This window comes from Tinamus guttatus, unplaced genomic scaffold (assembly GCF_059628265.1).
Source record: "Tinamus guttatus ecotype Peru unplaced genomic scaffold, ASM5962826v1 Tinamus_guttatus_pri_ptg000213l, whole genome shotgun sequence".
In the NCBI taxonomy this organism is placed as follows: domain Eukaryota; kingdom Metazoa; phylum Chordata; class Aves; order Tinamiformes; family Tinamidae; genus Tinamus; species Tinamus guttatus.
Window position 1 is genome coordinate 7,359,395 of NW_028288747.1, and position 19,585 is coordinate 7,378,979.

At 40.3% G+C, this 19,585-nt stretch overlaps 2 protein-coding genes across 2 annotated transcripts in view; both read left to right on the plus strand.

Moving 5' to 3' along the window:
- SGCZ (sarcoglycan zeta) overlaps window positions 1-19,585 on the plus strand; it is a 391,368-nt gene that overhangs the window by 189,895 nt on the left and 181,888 nt on the right. The gene's annotated exons all lie outside the window — the stretch shown is intronic.
- On the plus strand, window positions 720-5,168 carry LOC148594700 (uncharacterized). Its single transcript, XM_088524783.1, has 2 exons — window positions 720-1,379; window positions 5,082-5,168. The coding sequence occupies exons 1-2, from the start codon at window positions 720-722 to the stop codon at window positions 5,166-5,168; spliced, it is 747 nt and encodes a 248-aa protein (XP_088380909.1).

Here is a 19,585-nt window from a genome sequence, read left to right on the forward strand (position 1 = left end):
GGTCGAGCTTATAGTGGATCACGCTATTTGGGAACTCGATTCGCTCTTAGGAAGGCGATCGGACCTACGGTCCACGGACTGTTCGTGAATCCGATACTGCCAGGGTCGAGCTTATAGTGGATCACGCTATTTGGGAACTCGATTTGCTCCTAGGAAGGCAATCGGACCTACGGTCCACGGACTGTTCGTGAATCCGATACTTCCAGGGTCGAGCTTATAGTGGATCACACTATTTGGGAACTCGATTCGCTCCTAGGAAGGCGATCGGACCTACAGTCCACAGACTGTTTGTGAATCCGATACTTTTTTTTTTGATATCTCCTTCCCCCCCCACCACCACTACCACTGCGGCTTTCAAACTGCAACATTTTCAACACAAAATTGGCGTAGTCGGCAGGATGTCGATAAAGGAATTCCTACGGAGACAGAAATGTGGTCCCTCAGAAGGTGGGGAAGATTGGGCCAGAGATAATTGGTCAGATCCTGAAAAGGTTTTGCAAAGAATGGAGGAATGCCATGCTAAGTTTAAGGACGGCAGAGGCAAGGGTGTTATTTGTGCTATTCTGGGCGGTTGCTTAATTCAGGCGCAGAAGGACTATAAAATATTTCAGAAATTGAAATTAGATTATCAAAGTAAGAATTCAGAAATTCAACATTTGCAGTATGAATTAGAGAAGGAAAAGAGACGTACCCAGTTACTGGAGCAGCGAATTGAAACAATGCTGATGCAGGCACCCCGACCCCCTAATATGCGGCAAATCAGAAAGTTAATTACTAACACTGAGCCTGAGGACTGGGACGGGGACATATGGGGAGATCCAGATAAAGAGATACAAGAAGAATCCTCAGAATTAGTGGCTGTTCGGCCGCTGATAAAGACCGAAACATCTGAAGGTCCCCGAGGTCGGAATCCCCGCACCACAGTTCGGACTACTCCTTATTCAGGTTCAGAATTAGGAGAACTGCAGACTAAATTTTCAAGAAAGCCTGGGGAAACCGAAACTGAATACTTGTGGAGAGTTTCCCTTTCAGGTGGCGACAGAATATTGTTAGACAGAGAAGAATCTTTAGGCTTCTGGGGACCAGGAGTGTTTCTAGATGAGGGGTTCCCAGATGATAATCGATCTATTACTGCTCGAGTTGCTTACTGGGCAGGGGGAATAGACCCCAGAGAAAGAGGCGAGCCACTAATAATCAAAGTTAGGGGACTGTCTGACTTATCAGAGGCGATGCAGAAAGCTGCTTGTATTCAGGCAATGTATGACCGAGGACGCTTTGATGTTCCGTTAATGGCTCCGGTAGACCCAGTTCACCTAAGGCCCCTTATTAAGGGTCTGCCTGACACAGCAAAGATATATATGCAAAATTTAAAGGAAAGGGTCATTCGGGCCCAACAGCATAATGATCAGAACCTTCACGCCCCCCCTGCACACGTCCCTACTTGGGCAGAGCTGTTACATGACATGGTGAGTTATGGACGAGAGATGGCATGGTCAGACCCTGAGCCTCTATCAGAACAATCAGGGAGAGGTAGGAAGGTATTTCACACAAGAAAACTGGAGGGTCGACCATACCCGAAACATGAACTGGAACCCTTTCAGGGTCTGCCGGCATCAGTAAATCAAATTAACAGCCCTCTGCGTAACGATTTATGGCGACAAGCATTAGCTTTAGGAGTGCCCCGCGCTATGCTGCAGGGGCAATCCACTAGCTGCATCAGAAAATTGGTTGAAATCCTGGAACGCAGAGCAACTGAATTTCCTCCTCCAAGCAGACAAGACAAGAACTCCCCCTCTGCCCCCGCCTCTGACAGAACAAACAATCCCTTTGCTCCTCTAAGTGAAGAGTTTAGGAGATCAAAAAACTAAGCAATGCGGATTGGGATTCGGGCCGCCCAACCCGCATGATACATATTTTTCAATGGTCCAAAAACAAAGAACCCTATATATCAATTCCTGTTGGTCCAAAAAAACTTAGTCTAGAATTTTGATTGATACTGGAGCACAAATTAGTGTTCTGAACAAGTTGCAAGCAGAATCATTAGGAATTAAACCCTCTCAAAGATATATTGTAATTAGTGGAGTAACAGGTGCTAAAGAAAAATGCCCACTTGCTAGGACACAATTATGGTTGCCTGGGGAAAAGAGGATGACAGCTGTGGATGTGGTACTAAGTTCACACCCTGGGAACATTCTAGGATACGATGTGCTTAGAGGAAAGCGATGGTATCTGCCTAATGGTAGTGTTTGGAATTTTGGAGGAAAGGAGCAGGAAAGCATAACGGTAGGAGTGCTGGAAGTAACACATGCCCTGCCCCCATCTCATGTGACCAATGTTCCCCAGTACCCTTTGCCTGCAGCTGCAAAGAAGGGAATAACTGAAGTAATTGTGGACTTAGAAAAGCGAGGCATAATTGGCCGAACACATTCTCCGTATAACTCCCTGGTGTGGCCTGTCAAGAAGCCAGATGGCAAGTGGAGAATGACAATTGATTATCGAAAACTTAATCATAACACCGGCCCACTAACAGCGGCAGTCCCTAGCATAGCTGAGATTGTCATGGCTATACGATCAGCTGCACACCCCTGGATGGCCACCCTAGATATCAAAGATATGTTCTTTATGGTACCCTTAGAAGATAAAGATAAGCCACAGTTTGCATTTACATGGGATGGTGTACAATACACCTTTAATCGATTGCCACAGGGATATAAACACTCACCCACTATTGCACATAATGCGCTCGCAAAGCTTCTAGCCACAGTAAAGAAACCCCCTGAAATATGCATTTATCAATATATAGATGATATACTAATAGGTGGAAACAACAAAGAATGTGTACGAGAAACTGCTCAAACTGTTTGGCAACTATTAACAGACCATGACATGGAGGTACCACCATCCAAATGTCAAGGTCCAGCACAAGAAGTTAAATTCCTGGGGGCTTTGTGGGTATCAGGAGCTGTAGCTGTGCCCGACGATACATTAACAGAGATCGAAAAGGGACGCCTACCCCAAAACAAGAAGGAACTACAACAACTAATGGGAACACTAGGATATTGGAGGAAACATGTTCCTGGGTTCTCTGTAATTGCCCGTCCTCTGTATGATTTGCTGAGAAAGAACAAACCGTGGGATTGGACTCCGATCCATGCAGAAGCTGTTAAAACCCTAAAGGATGAATTAGTTATCAATCAGAGGTTAGGCCCCCTAAATCCAGTGGACCCTTTTCGGGCTGAATGGGGTTTCTCTGAACATGCCTCCTATTGCGGCATCTTTCAAAAAGGAGCTTCAGGTCCTTCGCGACCCCTGCTTTTCTCGTCTACCTCCTTTAAAGAGACAGAGCAGCGTTATTCTGAGTGGGAAAAGGGACTTCTCTCCTTAGTTCGGGCAGTGAAAGAGGCAGAAAAACTACGAACCTCACAGGATATCATCGTTCAGGGGCCTTTTCCATTGTTAAGTCCTATTCTTAAAGGCGCCCCCCCTCCTGAAGGTGTCGCACAGAAGGGAACGATCCGCAAATGGTATGCTTATCTAGAAGGAATAAGCCACTTGCTAGCACTAAAAGAAGGACCAACTAAGACCTCCAAATTACAACAGCCAGTAAGCTCAGACATTACAACATTATGTCTTCCTTATAAGCCTTCACCTATTAAGGTAGCTCCAGAATTCACTGTATCCTCTAAAAAGGATGGAGTGTGGTTTACTGATGCCTCTGCCCGAAGAACAAGCACGGGGTGGAATTATAAGGCAGCAGCCCTGGAAATAAGCTCAGGACGGTCAGTAACTGAGGAGGGTGACGGTAGTGCCCAGGTCGGGGAACTCCGAGCCCTGCTGTTAGCTGTGGAAAATGGAGCTGAGGTAATTTATACTGATTCCTATGCCACATTTAAGGGAGCAACAGAATGGATATGTCAATGGGAAGCAAATAATTGGGAGGTAAATCGTGTACCAGTGTGGAGGACAAGTGACTGGCAGAGACTTTTGGAAGTAAGCAGACACCGACCTTTAGAAATAGGATGGGTAAAGGCACATGCAAAAACTAGTGCACCAGCAACAAAGTGGAATGAGGAAGTCGATAGGTTAGCGCAAGTGCAAACAGTAGCTGCTGAAGGAGATGAGTGGCAAAGGCTAATCGAATGGTTGCATGTAAAAAGGGGACATTCGGGGAAAAATGATCTATATCACGAATGTGTGGCACAGGGATGGCCTGTGTCAGTAGCATTAGTTAGTGAAATCATATCAGCTTGCCCTCAATGCCAACTCCGACTGAAAATGAATCATCCTAATCAAGCTCCCCCTCAGCACATTCAAAGAAACAAAGTCTTATGGAGCACCTGGCAAATCGATTATGTAGGACCATTACGACCTGCTCGTGGTCGAAAATATATCCTGGTAGGTGTGGAAGTAGTATCCAGACTAACCATGGCTACGGCAGTAAGTGCAGCCACTGGTGAGAATACTGTGAAAACCCTGCAGGACTGGTTTAGTAGCCTCCCAGCACCAGAGTGCATACAAAGTGATAATGGCAGTCACTTCACTGCTACTGTAGTGCAAGATTGGGCAAAACAAGAAGGAATAAAATGGGTGTTTCACACTCCCTATTATCCCCAAGCTAATGGTATAGTGGAAAGAGTCAATGGCATGATTAAGAAACATGCAAAAGTGTCACAGCCTAACTGGGATCTGCGGCTATCCCAAGCAGTCTACACAGTAAATAACAGATGGGGAACTTATGGAAGCCCCAAAATACAAGCTTTCTGTCCCACAGGACCACCTGCTCCCACCTTATCAGAGCCCTCAGAGTCACAAAAGCATACACCTATTCAAATGCAGGTGGGACAGCCCGTGATGGCAAAATTGCCCTCTATTGGTGTTGTCCCTTTAATTTTGGCTAAACCTCGAGGACTATGTGCCTGGGAAGCCACTGATGCTAGTGGGAAGATACACCGCATAAGCAGTCGGTGGATCATTCCCGACTTCTGACCAAATATAATTGCTTGTTTATGCTTCAAAATCAATAACAATCCAATTTGTGCCGGTCAAGGCAGAGACCGAGCATTCTTCCTTTTGTTTTCCAGGATGTCAAAAACCCGGAATGCTGGACAATTGTACCTGGAACCAAGGACTCTCCTATACTGATCTTGAGTATCCATCGGGATTATTAGTTTCCTGCATAGTGTTGTTTTTTGATATTTGTAAATCAGATATTTGTAATAGGGTTATAGAGCTGTAGATAGGGTTAGCAAATATGATATTTCCAACTTGTGTTGGGAAGATATGCTTTGGCTTGATATGTTTAGTGCACTGGAATCAAGGAGATACTCATAGTGACAACGCACAAACCTTATCCGTCCCTGACTCTGCCACCCATGGTTTGAAGGATAACTTAGCCCTAACTTTAATAAAGGGGTTTGCAACTGCTCTCAATGAATCTAGTATTACCGCTTGCTTGCCTCTACCCAAATCTGTAGAAGACCCCCTTCCTATGGGTATCCTTCCCACTGACATAGCAGGGAGCTTGCTGAGGTTATGGAGTACACCAGGTACTCTCCATATAGTGAATCCTTATTCTCCAAAGAGAGAGCGAGTTGCTGTGCAGTTTAGTCAGCCATTTAATTTTTCTACCATTGATAAGACAATTTGCACTTATTATGAAGACAATAATACTGCAACTCTTCCCTGTGACTGGGTTTTATGGGGAGCAACAGATTTAAAACCTTGGGGACGAGCAACCGCCACTCTGCAATATAGTCAACCTATAAATGCATCCTGGTGTATACAGTGGAAGAGAGGGCAAGATTGTCCCCCTCAACATAAACATAAATTAGATTGCTCTTGGTTTGGAGAATTCCGTGACTTCAGGGGTTTTACACCATTTGGCCCAGGATTTTCCTTTGGCTCAGTATCAAACAAGTCAGCGTTGTGGTATTGCCAAAATGTGATAAATTGCTCCAATTGGGAACAACACGATTGGGTCAGACACTATTGGCCAGTTTACATTTCCCTAAAAATAGGCTGTCTGTGCCATAATCACAGCATAAAATATAAATCAGTAAGTGAAGACTTTGTGCCTCGTAATGATTGCCGTATAGCTTCTGGTGACGCTCCGGCTGGTTTGATCTGGGCCTGCAGTGATGGCAATATGTATACCTCCTTATGGGCTGGATTACCTGAACTCCAGTGTACCTTGGGCCTTCCAACATTGTGCCCCATGTGGAGGAGGACTCCCCTCTGACCCCACTGGATGGCTCGAGCAAAACGGGCAAAAATAGAACTGTCAGGACATGTAGAAGGGTGGCAGGACCCAGGAGCAGCCACCCGCATAGCCTGGGGAATGGAAGGATTTTTTGGATTTGGTCGTGCTACTGTGCAAACGCGATTATGGTTAAGTAAGCTAGCCTATCAAGTAGAAAAATTAGCTAATGCCACCGATACTAGTATACAGTTGCTCAATCAACAACTACAAGCCACATCAAAAATGACTCTTCAGAACCGGATGGCACTGGACTTGATGCTGTTACGCCAAAATGGACTTTGTGGCTACCTAAACCTCTCCAGTACCGACTGCTGCATTTATATCCCTAATGTTACACAGGACCTGGATATCCAATTAGAGAAGATACGACAGGTGGCGAAAGACACCCATGAACTCCGGGAATCAGTGAACACTACCTGGCTGGCAAAGGTGTTTAGTTGGTTTGGATTTGGTGTCACTGGTTGGATCCAAAGTTTGATAGAATATGTGGTGATGTTCATTGTGATGATAATTATCCTAAGTATAGCAATATCCTGTGTAAAATCTACTATAATGAAAGCTATTAACATAAAGATGATTCAGTTCACCGCTTATACCCCTTTACAGGTGGATGACCCTATTGATGTCCCAAGTACTAAGACTCTAATTTGAGACTAAATTTCAATATACAATGGTAACTGGAGTCACGGGGTGGATACAAAGTTTGTTATAAGCATTACTTACTATTGTAACTGCAATATTTTCTGTATATATATGTATTCTTGTAGAACTAGACTCCCTGCCTTTCCTGTAACTTCCCACATCTAATGTACCAATGTGCAATCACTCGCTTAACTGCATCATGTTTAGGGCATGTAATATTAACACCTAAACAACTTCATGTGAAGCTTGAGTGACTATAGTCACGGGGTGGATAGTGTGGAAGGAGTGTTTGTGGAAGAATTGTTTGAAAGCAGGAACTGAGAGGAAAACTAGGGCCTAACACAGCTCTGGCATTACAGAGGCCTGCTTGGGGTGCTACACAGTTGCCACTTCCAGGATGGTTGGTACGCACGGACTCTGCTCCTCCACGGTTCCCTGGGCAACGTAATCTGCCCTCCTCGCAGCTGCAAAAGGGAGTAACGGAGGATGGAGCGGGGTGAAGGCTCCGCGGCCAAACTCTGTTGCACTCCCTGTGCTGGGCTGCTGATAAGCTGCACAGTGGCTGTCTAATGAGAGATATACGATAACAAGTCCGGTGCTGAGCCAGCAAAGGTGGCAAATGATGAACTTTGCTTGAACTTTGCTCATTATAACGTGAAAACCGTACCTCCATCCCAAAAGTTACCCGCCTCCGAGGTACGACCACCCCTCACTGAGCATGCGCTCTAGATTTTCGGTTGACTGTACCTTTAAATGAAAGCGAGAAACTTTTTCACCAATCAATAACAATATTAAGTATGACTCTAGTCACTCAAGCTCCACCTGAATGTAAAGAAAAGTGTAAAAAGGTGAACTAAGGATGAAAAGTTGGGGGGAAGAAACCATCGTAACTCCTGGGTCAGTCGACAGGCTGATCCCCCTTCCCTCCCCTCACGCTGGGACGCTGCCTGAGGAGACTCGAGACTGAGAGCCCTCTCCCATCTTCTGGGGTGAGTGATGATTGCACATTTATACATCAGAGCTAGCTAAAAATCCCACGCTCTAGTAGAGAATTTCCTGTACTGACATCCGAAACCTGCTTTGTAAATGTTGCATTTGAATAAATCATACTGTTTGTGAACTCGACTACTTGTTTGGGGGGAGGCGATCGGACCTACAGTTGACAGACTGTTCGTGAATCCGATACTGCCAGAGTCGAGCTTATAGTTGGTGACACTATTTGGGAACTCGATTCGCTCTTAGGAAGGCGATCGGACCTACGGTCCACGGACTGTTCGTGAATCCGATACTGCCAGGGTCGAGCTTATAGTGGATCACGCTATTTGGGAACTCGATTCGCTCTTAGGAAGGCGATCGGACCTACGGTCCACGGACTGTTCGTGAATCCGATACTGCCAGGGTCGAGCTTATAGTGGATCACGCTATTTGGGAACTCGATTTGCTCTTAGGAAGGCAATCGGACCTACGGTCCACGGACTGTTCGTGAATCCGATACTTCCAGGGTCGAGCTTATAGTGGATCACACTATTTGGGAACTCGATTCGCTCCTAGGAAGGCGATCGGACCTACAGTCCACAGACTGTTTGTGAATCCGATACTTTTTTTTTTGATATCTCCTTCCCCCCCCACCACCACTACCACTGCGGCTTTCAAACTGCAACATTTTCAACACACAGCTCTTTCCTTCACTGTGACTCTCTGAAGACTGTGTTTAGAAATTAGGTGAAAGCTGCATTCTAACATCATTGATGTTAGAATTAATATTGAGAATCATCAAAATATAGCAGTATTAGGGAAAAATACGACCAATACTAAGTATAAGACTTAAATACATAAACATAAGATACAGAAGAGAATAAACTCATTTGGGGAGGTTTTTAGAAAATTGGTGTCCTTTGCATCTGATAGTCTTTATTTTTGTACCTCTAAACTTTTGCCCAATGATGGAACTACCTGAGGTGCTCTGTTATCTTCCAGGTCATCAATTAAGCAGCATTAATTTAAAACAAGTCTATGTGAGGCCTACTAGCACCACATCTATGTGGTTCCTCATGTGCATAAATAATAGCCAATTTTGAACATCCTGAATATGGATATTCTTTCTATTCTCTCATGATTAGACAGTAATCCTCCTTTAGGTAATTATGATTCTCCTTTACTAATCCTTGGGGTATTTGTCAGATATTCTGATAGTCTGTAATCTCTGTACTTTGTGTAAAGCATCAAATAGTGTCTAGAGGTCAAAACAATCAAAAACAATCTAATTTTTCAAACTATGCTTACTGGGATTAAGTTGAGTCTAAAGCACTATTTCTGTTGCTATGTTTCAGTTAATAGATATTGAATATCTTGCTCTTATTCACCATGTTCATAGACCTACTTATGAGCATAGTTAGAATTCTTCACTCAGCAGTGCTTTGCCATGGAATGCTTTGCTTTAAGCAAGAAAATACTGTGCACAACAGCTCTTCTTTGTGGCACGTGTGTGTGTTTATACATATTTTAACAGATTGTGCCTAGAGTTCAGGTTCAACTATTCATAGTTCAGCATGAAGTTCTTTTTGTGTTGTGGTGGATTTGATATCTCTAGAGGCTCTGTTTAGCTTTGCTATAAATGTTCAATACCAAGATGAATGTAGATATGAACCCATAAACTTGTGGATTGCTCCCAGTGAAAGTGAGTTGGCTGGAGGCAATTTAGGTTAAGCTGATCAAAACATTTTGAGTGGAACTCCAGTGCCAATTAGCTTCAAATGGAACTTCTACTCAGGATCAAATTTTTGCTATATTGAACATTTTAGGAGGAAAATAGAAATGCTTTCTGTACTTCTATCTTTGCTGAATGTGTTCATCTAAATGGAACTTCCTGCTTGCCTTCATCCCAGAAATAAGAGGGTTAAAATTCTAATTTTAGAATTTTTATTCCATTTTTATTTCTGTTGCCTAATACACCTAGTGAATATAAATAACTATTTGTTTTTGAAAATATGAGGAAATAACTGCTTAGTTAGCAGAGAGTGCCAAGAAACCCCAGTAATTTTAGGTTAAAATTGTGCGTAAGTGGTTAAATTTCAAACTCTATTCCCTTAAAAGAGCAGCCATTTCGTGGAAAAAAATACAGGAAATATGATTTTTTTTTTCCTCTTTTGATGATTAATTCATTGTAATCCTACCTTCCTTGTAAATCTCAAAGATTTTTAGGATCAGTGATTAGTAATGGCAGTTAAATTAGTAGTAGTAATTCTACTAGTAGTTGTTTACTAAAATCAGTAGTTGCTTACTAAGGAGAATCCTGATCTTTTGACAACTTTCAGAAGCTTTTTGGATAAATGATGTTGACTCAGATAGTTTGTAACGGCATGAATGCCTAATTTTTTGCAGGGAGTAGTCCATCTGTGAGCTGTGATTCTCTGATTCTGTGACAAATTTTCATTGCAGCAAGCTGCAGTAATATGCTCCTCATAAAAACTGAGACGTGCATGCATGTGCTGGTTTGTTAACCATTTCTGGTGATGAATTGGAGTTTGTGGGATGATAAAAATCTGTTTTGTGGAAATGCAAGTAGATCTACACCCTGATTATTTTCTTCTAATAGTTGGTTGTGGTTGACCTTAAATGCTTGTAAAATCACTTTCATCTATTTAAACTTACAAGTTGTACAGAAGATGAGTTGAGAGAAATAAGTCCGTTTGTTTTCTTTTGTACATCTTGTACATCTGTCTGCAATACCTGCAGAATGAAAGCTGGGCATAAATTAAAACAGTTTGTCGTAACTAATGACAAGAGGTAATTTGGCTGTCAAATACAGCAGAACACAATAATTCAAGCAAGCAAATAGTAAAGTAGCTAGAAAAAAATACATTACCTTTCAAATCTCAGTTTGTAGTTAGCTTGAGAAGACTTAGACAAGATGCATTTAGGATGCATGGAGTACCATATGACACAAAAATGAAAACAGCGCTTTGAAAGCACTGCTTGAGGTTCTGGCATCTCTTAATCGTGCCACTGTGTGATGCAGTTTTATCTTGGAGAAGGGACCCATTTGCTGTTTTCTGTAAGGAAAGAGAAGTCTGTGGTTAAGAGCAAGTATTTTTCATTCTTCTATGACTTCAGGCATTAGATCCCTGTTTTTCATATTTATCTCAGAAAATCACTTTAGAGTTTGATTTCAAAACTAATAAAGCATCTACTTTGGATTCTTTTCGCAAAAAAAAAACAATAGAGAAAAACTGAAATTAATGGCAGCTTCTACAAGAATTAGGGTCTTGGAATTTTTTGTGAGCTTTTCTGAAAGTAAGGGTTAGAAACAAACAGAAAAAGAATAAATTAGCTTCAGAAAAAAAATCTGTTTGCAAATCTAAAATCCAGGAGTATTTTGCAGAGAAGGATTTCAGCATGCTTCATATGAGTGTGTGTGTACACATATATTTTTGGGAAAAAAAAAGAAAAAAAATAGATTTAATCAAAAATACTTAATTGTACAGTGTTTCTGGATTCCCAGAGGAGACCTCCAAACTAAAATGCTGAATTCCTGTTCATTTCAGTTTTGCCAACTCATGTGCTAGAGGCAAGTTATTATTATTGAAGGTCTGCTTAATTATACCATAATTTTGATTCTACATATTTTAAATCTATATAAATGTGTGTGTGTATATGAATATATTCAAAGTGAAACTTTATTGTCAAAAACAGAAACTTTCAGCTGCTCACGGATCTAAAATCAACTGCCAGTGTGTCATTAGTAGGCAATAAAGAACGATACCTGCACACCGAGGACTATTCATTTTAAGTTCAAGCAATCTGTCAATCAGTGAATACATTCTGTGTCACTTTTGCAAAGGAACAGCTTTCTCATTTTACTCGTAACATGTCTTGATTGTCATAAATAAGCTTCTTGGTGCACTATGCTTTCTCTTTTTCTTGTTTTGTCTGACTTGATTTTTATAGCATACTTGACTTGTGTTATGTTCATTAAAACACAGTTTTAAAATGTTCACTCTTTTAGAGGGAATTACATGTGAAGGGATTTCTATTGTGACAGTATAGACAGAATTGGACAGGTTAGCAAGTAATGTGGTTTCTTAGTATTCTGAGGGGTACTTGTTTTTTTTCCCCCCTTGCTTGGGCAAGGATCATATGGGTCTGCATCCATTGCAACATCTGGCCATTTAATCTCAGTGCCCGACTGCCCTGCCTGGTGCATGTTGGTCGGCCTCACACCTTGAATAACCAAGCCAAATCTGCTGCCCTTTCTGCAGTACTCAACAGTAGCTATTTCTTTCAGCAATAGCCAGATTTGAATGTTTGTTTCTTCAATATTCTTTTTTTAATTTGTTTTGCAGATATTGAAATAATAGCCTTTTAGAAAAGGATCAAGTCTGGACATGTAAATTTTTGTTTTGTTGAAATAATGCAACTAATGGAGTAGGAGATTTTATTACTCTACTTCCCCCCCCACCCCTTGCCCAAATATTCATAAGATTTATGTGCTTTTGGTGCCTTTCAGTTCTTTTCCACTACAAGGCTCTGTCCCCAGTATTGAGATAGTAATATAGTAATCTAAAGCAACAGATCATACAGTGAATGAAGATTCAGTGTAAAACTTTTTAGCAATCAATGTAAAAAAAAAAAAAAAAAAACTTATAAATATTTTTCCACTTTTTTGAGAATTTGCCTAATCGGGAAATGTACAGAAATGTCAATTCCTGCTCAAGGAAAGGAAATTCTCAAAGAAGAATGTGTTGTGCTTTAATGTTATATAGAGTTGAGTTTTCTAGGAGCTAAACAGAATGTGCCGGTATGTTTGGCCTAGAGGTTTAAAGTGCAATATTAAATTCATTTCTTTTCAAGGAGAGAAGCCCCTCTTTTAGTACATGCCATGAGGTGGTGGCACAGAAACTTAATTATTACACAAGAGCTAGATCTTTCGCTATCTCAAATGCATGAGACACAAAGCAGGGGTAAAAGTTACTAAGTTACTAACCAGTTTTGTCTTTTTTTTCAGCATGCAGAAGTATTTCAGTAGTTATTTCCAATACAGTAACATAAAAACTTTATTTAATTTTCTTTTCACAGTAGATGCTTAGAAATTGAAGTTGATTATAATTAGAAGATATTATAAACATCTCCTTTAAGTTTTTTTTTTTTAACCCTATTGTTTTTGTTTGTTTGTTTTTTTCAGCCTTGTCTATATTAAACCCAATTGTAACCTTTCTCAGGAACAATGTCACCCATCACAGAATGGATACAGGGCTAAGTTATACTGCAAATTCACCTATCCTGAGCGTATTACAGAGGACGAAAAGACTAGATGAGAGAAATATTTTTCAGTAGATGTTATAGGTCCGGTACAGAAGGCTTGGACAAGCTTAGCCTTTGCAGATTGTTGATGTCTTTGAAGTTTAAGAGCCTATACTATAAAATGAGATACTTTTTACCTGAACAGAAAGATCAGTCCAGGCTCTGTCTCTGGGAGAAGTATTATGAATGGTGGTGATAACTGTGCTTTTGTCTGCTACACTGATTTATGAGCTATAAATGTACTTGCCTGTATGATTTCAGTGAAGATACATGAAAAAGAGACTAGTATAAGTAGTATGCATACATTTTAATTATTTTAGCAGCCACAACATTGCTACATTTGGGGATTTAGCTATTTAAAGATTGCAAAAATTAGGCATATTGCTCTAAAACAAAGCAATAATTGCATCTCTGGAGTTAATAAATATTGGTTTTGGAAGTCTTTATATCTTTTAAGTGACTAAATTGCCTTTTAGGCCTTAAAATTCCAAGAGGGATTGATAATATGCTCTTCTCTAGTGTTTCCAGTAAATAAATCGAAGACAAATGCTTATCTAGTGCTATTAAAGAGATGGCCAGTATTTTTCTAGCTCAGCTGTACATCGTATAGGTTTACATGAGAAGAGCACAATATTATTATTTTGATAATTGAGGGACATAACGTTGTCGGGTTGGGGGTGGGGGAAGGCGAGCACAGTGCTCTAGGTCTGGCCCTTGTCTGTCACGTGCAGTTGGCAGCGCTCGCGGTCAGCGTTTCACTGTATTTCCCCATGCCAGCTCAGAGCAAACCCTGAAGATGTTGGCAGTTGAACATGTGCTCGGTGTCTGGTGGAAGAGGTCCAAGTTGGCTGAAGACTTTGTGACTGGGCTGTAGCCGTAGAGGCTCGAGATTAGAGCAGCCTGTGCTCTTCTGGCAGAGCCCAAGGAAGCTTGGTGTCATGAAGAAGGCTTGAGGGAGGCATCAGCTACCAAGTAGCTGTGTAATGCTTGGCTGCTCCACCAGCGCCTTTCAGTGACAAGTAGGTGAGGGGAAGCCCTTCTAGAGAATTAAAAAACAGCCTATGGTAATCGCTGCACTTCCACTAGTTTGCATCTGTGTGCAGAAATGGGAAAGACTGCCCCCGAACAGGTAGTACTAGAGCTGGAAGCCAAATTCAGTCCAACTCCTTTAGTGTTCTCTCTCACTCACTCTCTCTCTCTCTCTCTCTCTCTCTCTCTCTCTCTCTCTCTTAAAGAAAGGAAAAAATGGATTTTTTTTTCCCTTTTTTTTTCTTGTTCTTTGTAAGGTATTGGAAATGTAGTATTTGAAGTTATGTCTACTCTGTGCTCTAAAATATGATATTTCTGGCTTTGCAATCCACAAGTGATTGCTGTTCCTGACTGTGCAAAATCCTCCTGTCTCTCCATACCTCTCCTTGCTGATCTCCAGGCAGCCTTCGTTCTTCTAGTTTCCTAGCATTCTTTTGATATCTAAAGCTTCCCCTCCCCCTTCCACTTAGCAACTGACTTATTTTCTCATTTTATTTCTGTGCAGGAGCTTAAATTTTGAGGGGGGAAGTGAAGCTGTCGTATGATTATTCTGGTATACCAGCATTTACCAGCATTTTCCAAGTTCTGTAGGTGCAGTTTCTTAATTGTCAATGGCATTTCTGTACATAACTCATCTTGTGTTCTTCCTTCCAAAGCTCTTAATGAAAACATTAGCTAAAAACAGACCCATAGTTGCACCATTCCATCATTAACCAATTCAGAGAAATATACTTATGTGATATGATATCCAGTATAAACTAATTTTGCAAAACTTACGAGCACTAGAGTAAATGTTTTATGAAACTGTTGTGTTCTTTGGTTCCATTCATTTTTGTATTGTTGTTTTCCATTTTTTATTTAATCAGGCAGTTACTCTTTGAAGCAGAGCTGAAGGAATGATATGCATATGGAGTGTTTACGTTTCAATTATTTTTCCTTCATTAATGGATGAGTTCTTAATGTCTTCAGTCTTAGTGAGAAACAGTTTTGTTAATACTTGCTTAATTTGGTGCGTTTTTAGTATTGCATTGACTTGTTGCTACTTACCTACGTAGATCTACTCTATTGTCTTTATAAAAGGCTTGACATGTATGTAGCAAATTCACGTAACTCCCTGAGATTATGTATTTCCCAAACTTAATTTGTATTTCATCAGATTGCTGAACTGTTCTTTCCCTGAATATGGAGCTATTTTTCACAGTCCCCCGTGAGTTCTAAATCAGAGAAAACACACCAGGCATCAGGCCCATGTCGATACTTGTTCAGAGGGTTACAGTTGTGTAAGTCTACGTAACACTGTGTCTTATTGTTCACAACCCAGGGTCTTGCAACCAAATAGAATCAAGAGTTGCGGAAAATGCCGTCCTATCCATTATTCAGCTGGGTTTTGCTTGCCTACTTCTTGCCTATGTTTATACAGTTCTAACCTTTAAAATGATCTAGTTTTATCAAAAAAAAAAATCTGCCTACTCTTTGATTCAAATTCTCAAATTCCCATGTCATTTTAATAACATGTTCAGGCAATAGAGGTTTTTTGATTAAACTATTTATAAAAGGAGTTGCTGTTAATTATTAGTAGTTAACTGTAGTACAAAACCCAGCGATTCTCACAACATCAGTGAACTGATGATGTTAGAGTAATTCTTGTGCATATTCTGAATTTCTTTTAGTTAATTATAATCCTTCATTGAGTTTAGTTTATTAGGGAGTTTATTATGCAGTGCTATGTGTAGTCTTGGATTTAAAAAAAATACCATTTTATGCACAGGAGAGCTGTTTTCTTCAAAACAAGCCATTCCTCCCAGCAAATAATTAGTGAATGTGTAATAAAAGAACTTTTTTTTTTTTTTTCCCTCCGAAATCGATTGTGAATGACTGTATTTTAGACTAATAAGGTGATAGGTTTTCTGTGCTGCCCATACAACCTTAAGAATTTTAGATAAAGTATAGCTTTAAAATATATTTTCTGAAGAACTGATAGCGTTCCCATCAGGCAAGAAACCTTTTTTTTGTTCTCATTACTAAATTGTCTCTGATTATCATGAAATTTTTACTGAGCAGTTAATGTTTCCTTTTTTTTTTTTCCTCTGCTTTGAAACTTTGAAAACTTCAAAAAATGGACAATTTAAGTGAAGGATAACTACGTGGGAAATGGATCATATTGGGAATTGATCAAAGTAGAGATTCTTTTCTGGTCTCTACATCTTGTCTCTGACACTTTCAGAGCTTAATTGAGATGGAGGTGAAAGTGTTTGATCCATTGTTATTGGAAAGCTTAAACTACCTAAGGTAGCTCTGAACAGTAATATGTTTATTAAGGTGATAGACTCTGGATAAGTAAGTTGGGAAATCCTGTGCTTCTCAGAAAAGGGTGATAAAGTGGGAAAACCCAACTGTTCGAGAAACAATTTTTTTTAATGCTGTATTTTTGTTTTATTTTTGCTAACATTGGAGACTTCATGAGAAGAGCAGTTATGGATATAATTTATAATTTTTTTTTTTTTGCATAAGCACTAGATGTTCCTTCAGAAGTTTTCTGGTGTAAAAAAGGTGGTTTCTTTTGTCCGATTCCCACTAGTCCTCCCTTGATCAGGCTATATTGACCCATTTTGTTTTCACAGTGGGAAGAACATGTTATGTGTAGGCTGATGCTCATTTTATTTTTACTTCTCATTTAAGGGAAGCTAGTAAGAATGTGCACCAAAGGATTGAGTGCCAAAGGATTTATCCTACCTAATTCCCCTGAATGATGAACTGGTAAAGATCAAATGCAATAAAGATGAGATATAAATAACCACTCAAATCCTTCTAGATCATGAAAAGTTTGCAAATTTTAACAACCAGCAGTTTTGACTACACTTCTGTTTTTTGACCTCTGATTAATGCTGCATCCTTTTGATTGATTAAAAATGTTAGCTTAGTACTGCTAACGTAACCATTTAATGCAGCTGACAGCAATGTGACATTTAATCATTATATATTAAAATTCATAATTTTTAAGTTTTCGGAACCCTTGTTTAATAAGAAAATAAACATGTATGGTTGAGCATCCATCCCCAGTGCTTTGGTTCCTGTTGCATGCTGAATCTGAACAGATTGACTGTTATGAAGAAATATATTTCCACATGCAATTTCTGGAAGAGAAAATAGCAGAGGAAATGGAAATACCAAAAATGTGTAGATAATTATAGGATATATTCTGGTTTCTACTATAGTTTTCAACAACTTTATTAAAACATTAGGTGTCTGGTTACATACAAGAGTCTGTCTGATACTTAGACGAGAACAGGGAACCATGATGGTAGGTCCTGTACAATAAGAGATTACAATGTATTTTTTATTATTATTTAATTCAGGGACCATTATTGTCTCTCAGGATAAATTTTGCTATTTTCTGTCTGTACTCTATTAGACAGATGTGAGAAGTATCACTTTTTTTTTTTTTGAGGTGCGACTAGGAATCACTTCTGTTCCATGCTTATGTTTTTGAAAGAAGACCCTTTGTTTGTGTATTGATGTTTCTATAATTATGATATCACAGAAGTGAGCTGCAGCTGTCATACCTGACAGGTAGGGACATGGAATCTAATTCATATTGAATATGAGCTCATCTAATACATGCTGAGGTGAAATTGCTGAATTAAAAACTCAGTGTTACCATGGGACACAGTATTGACATATCTTACTTAGGGAAGAAGCTCAACAGGTACAAGTCAAGTCCAAATTACAATCATTGTCTATTGTAAGGCGTTTTTCTTCATCCTGCTGAATATTTGAAAGTATGGAAAACTGATGTAGGATGTTATCACAGAATGGTTGAGGTTGGAAGGGACCTCTAGAGATCATCTAGTCCAAGCCCCCTGCTCCAGCAGGGACACCCAGAGCACAGGGTGGCATCCAGGCGGGTTTGGAAGATCTCCAGAGAAGGAGACTCCACAACCTCTCTGGGCAGCCTGTGCCGTGCCAGAAGCCTGTTCCACTTCTATAAGTGATGAAACTAAAATCACTTTTATCTGCTGGGATACAGAAACGTGGCCAGATATTAGATTAACAGCAAGCAGAAATCCCAGCATTTTCATGTTCTAATGTTTCTAGTCTCCAAACCACGTGGAAATATTCTGCTTCTGATAAGTGAGAGTTGCACTCAACAGATTAAAATGCTTCCTTTCTGAAGTGAGACTTACTCCCTAGGGGAATGTTTCTGGAATCCTCCCATGTGTCATGCCAAACACGAAGTGGGCAAATGTGTGCAAGGTCCTAATATTTGGATAATAGCTTTAAAATGTGTATGTACAGTGCATGTATGTGCATTTTTTGTTCTGTTTTTTCCTTTCTGCCACACTTTACCTCCACTGTCCCCACCTCCCCTTAGTCTTGCGGTACCTTAGGGTCCTCTCAGCTCTTTCCTGTGCTGGTAGTGCCTAAGGCAGCCCTCTTTCTTTCATGCTGTCTTCTCAGCAGCCTCAGTAGCTACACCTGTCAACTTAGATCACCGGTTGTGGCAGCACAACAGCTTTTGGACTGCGCTGTGAACCAAATCAATGAGCTTAATTAGCTAAAAATGCCTCTCTGAAAATGCAGCTATTTTTAGCTCAGCACCGTGGTGTAGTGGTATAGTTAATGGAATATAGGTAGACATGGGAAAGAAGGGCAGAAGTTCGATGACCTGGTATTGGCACAACAAAAGGTTTTTGACCACAATCCTTTCTGCTTATGGTTTCATACTATTTCTTCAGTCATCTTCTGAAATAGTCTAAACTCCTGGATGCGTAAATGGTACTTTGAAGTGTGTAGAACATGGGATAAACCAGCATTACATGGTGTATTCTGAAAGAGCCATACCTTGTTCCATAAGCATGGCCCAACCGTGATAGTCAAAAGAGTTGCCTGAAAAACCTGTTAGTTTTCTTCTTGCTTGTACTGCCTGCCATCCTTTCCATGACTGAGGTGGAGACTCACAGTTGCTTTGTGGTTTTTGACCTTAAGATCTCACCTCATTAGCACATCAACTAGTTTGATGCACAGCTGACAAGTATCACCTACTTGGGAACAATACAGCTTTAGCAGGTACTTGTGGATGATCAGTAATATCTGCAGAGATTTTACCACATGGTTATGATATGTCAGAAAATAACCAGCCAGAAACATAAAAGCTTTCTTTTTTGTTCATGCTGACTAACTTGGGGTAATACCACCCCCCGCCCCCATACATAAAAATATTACATGTGATTTATCATTTTACATGTGAAAGATTTATCCTTCAAATTCATCAGGAAAGAATCTACATTGCAGTCTTTGCAAAGGAATTGGGACATTAATATTCAGCCTAAAGCTCTGGTGGAACAGCACATTGCA

Coding starts and splice junctions, on each gene's coding strand:
- LOC148594700 (XM_088524783.1), top strand. CDS start 720: ATGCTGATGCAGGCACCCCGACCCCCTAATATGCGGCAAATCAGAAAG. Junction 1,380..5,081: donor TGCAAAATTTAAAGGAAAGG/GTCATTCGGGCC, acceptor TTTGTTTTCCAG/GATGTCAAAAACCCGGAATG.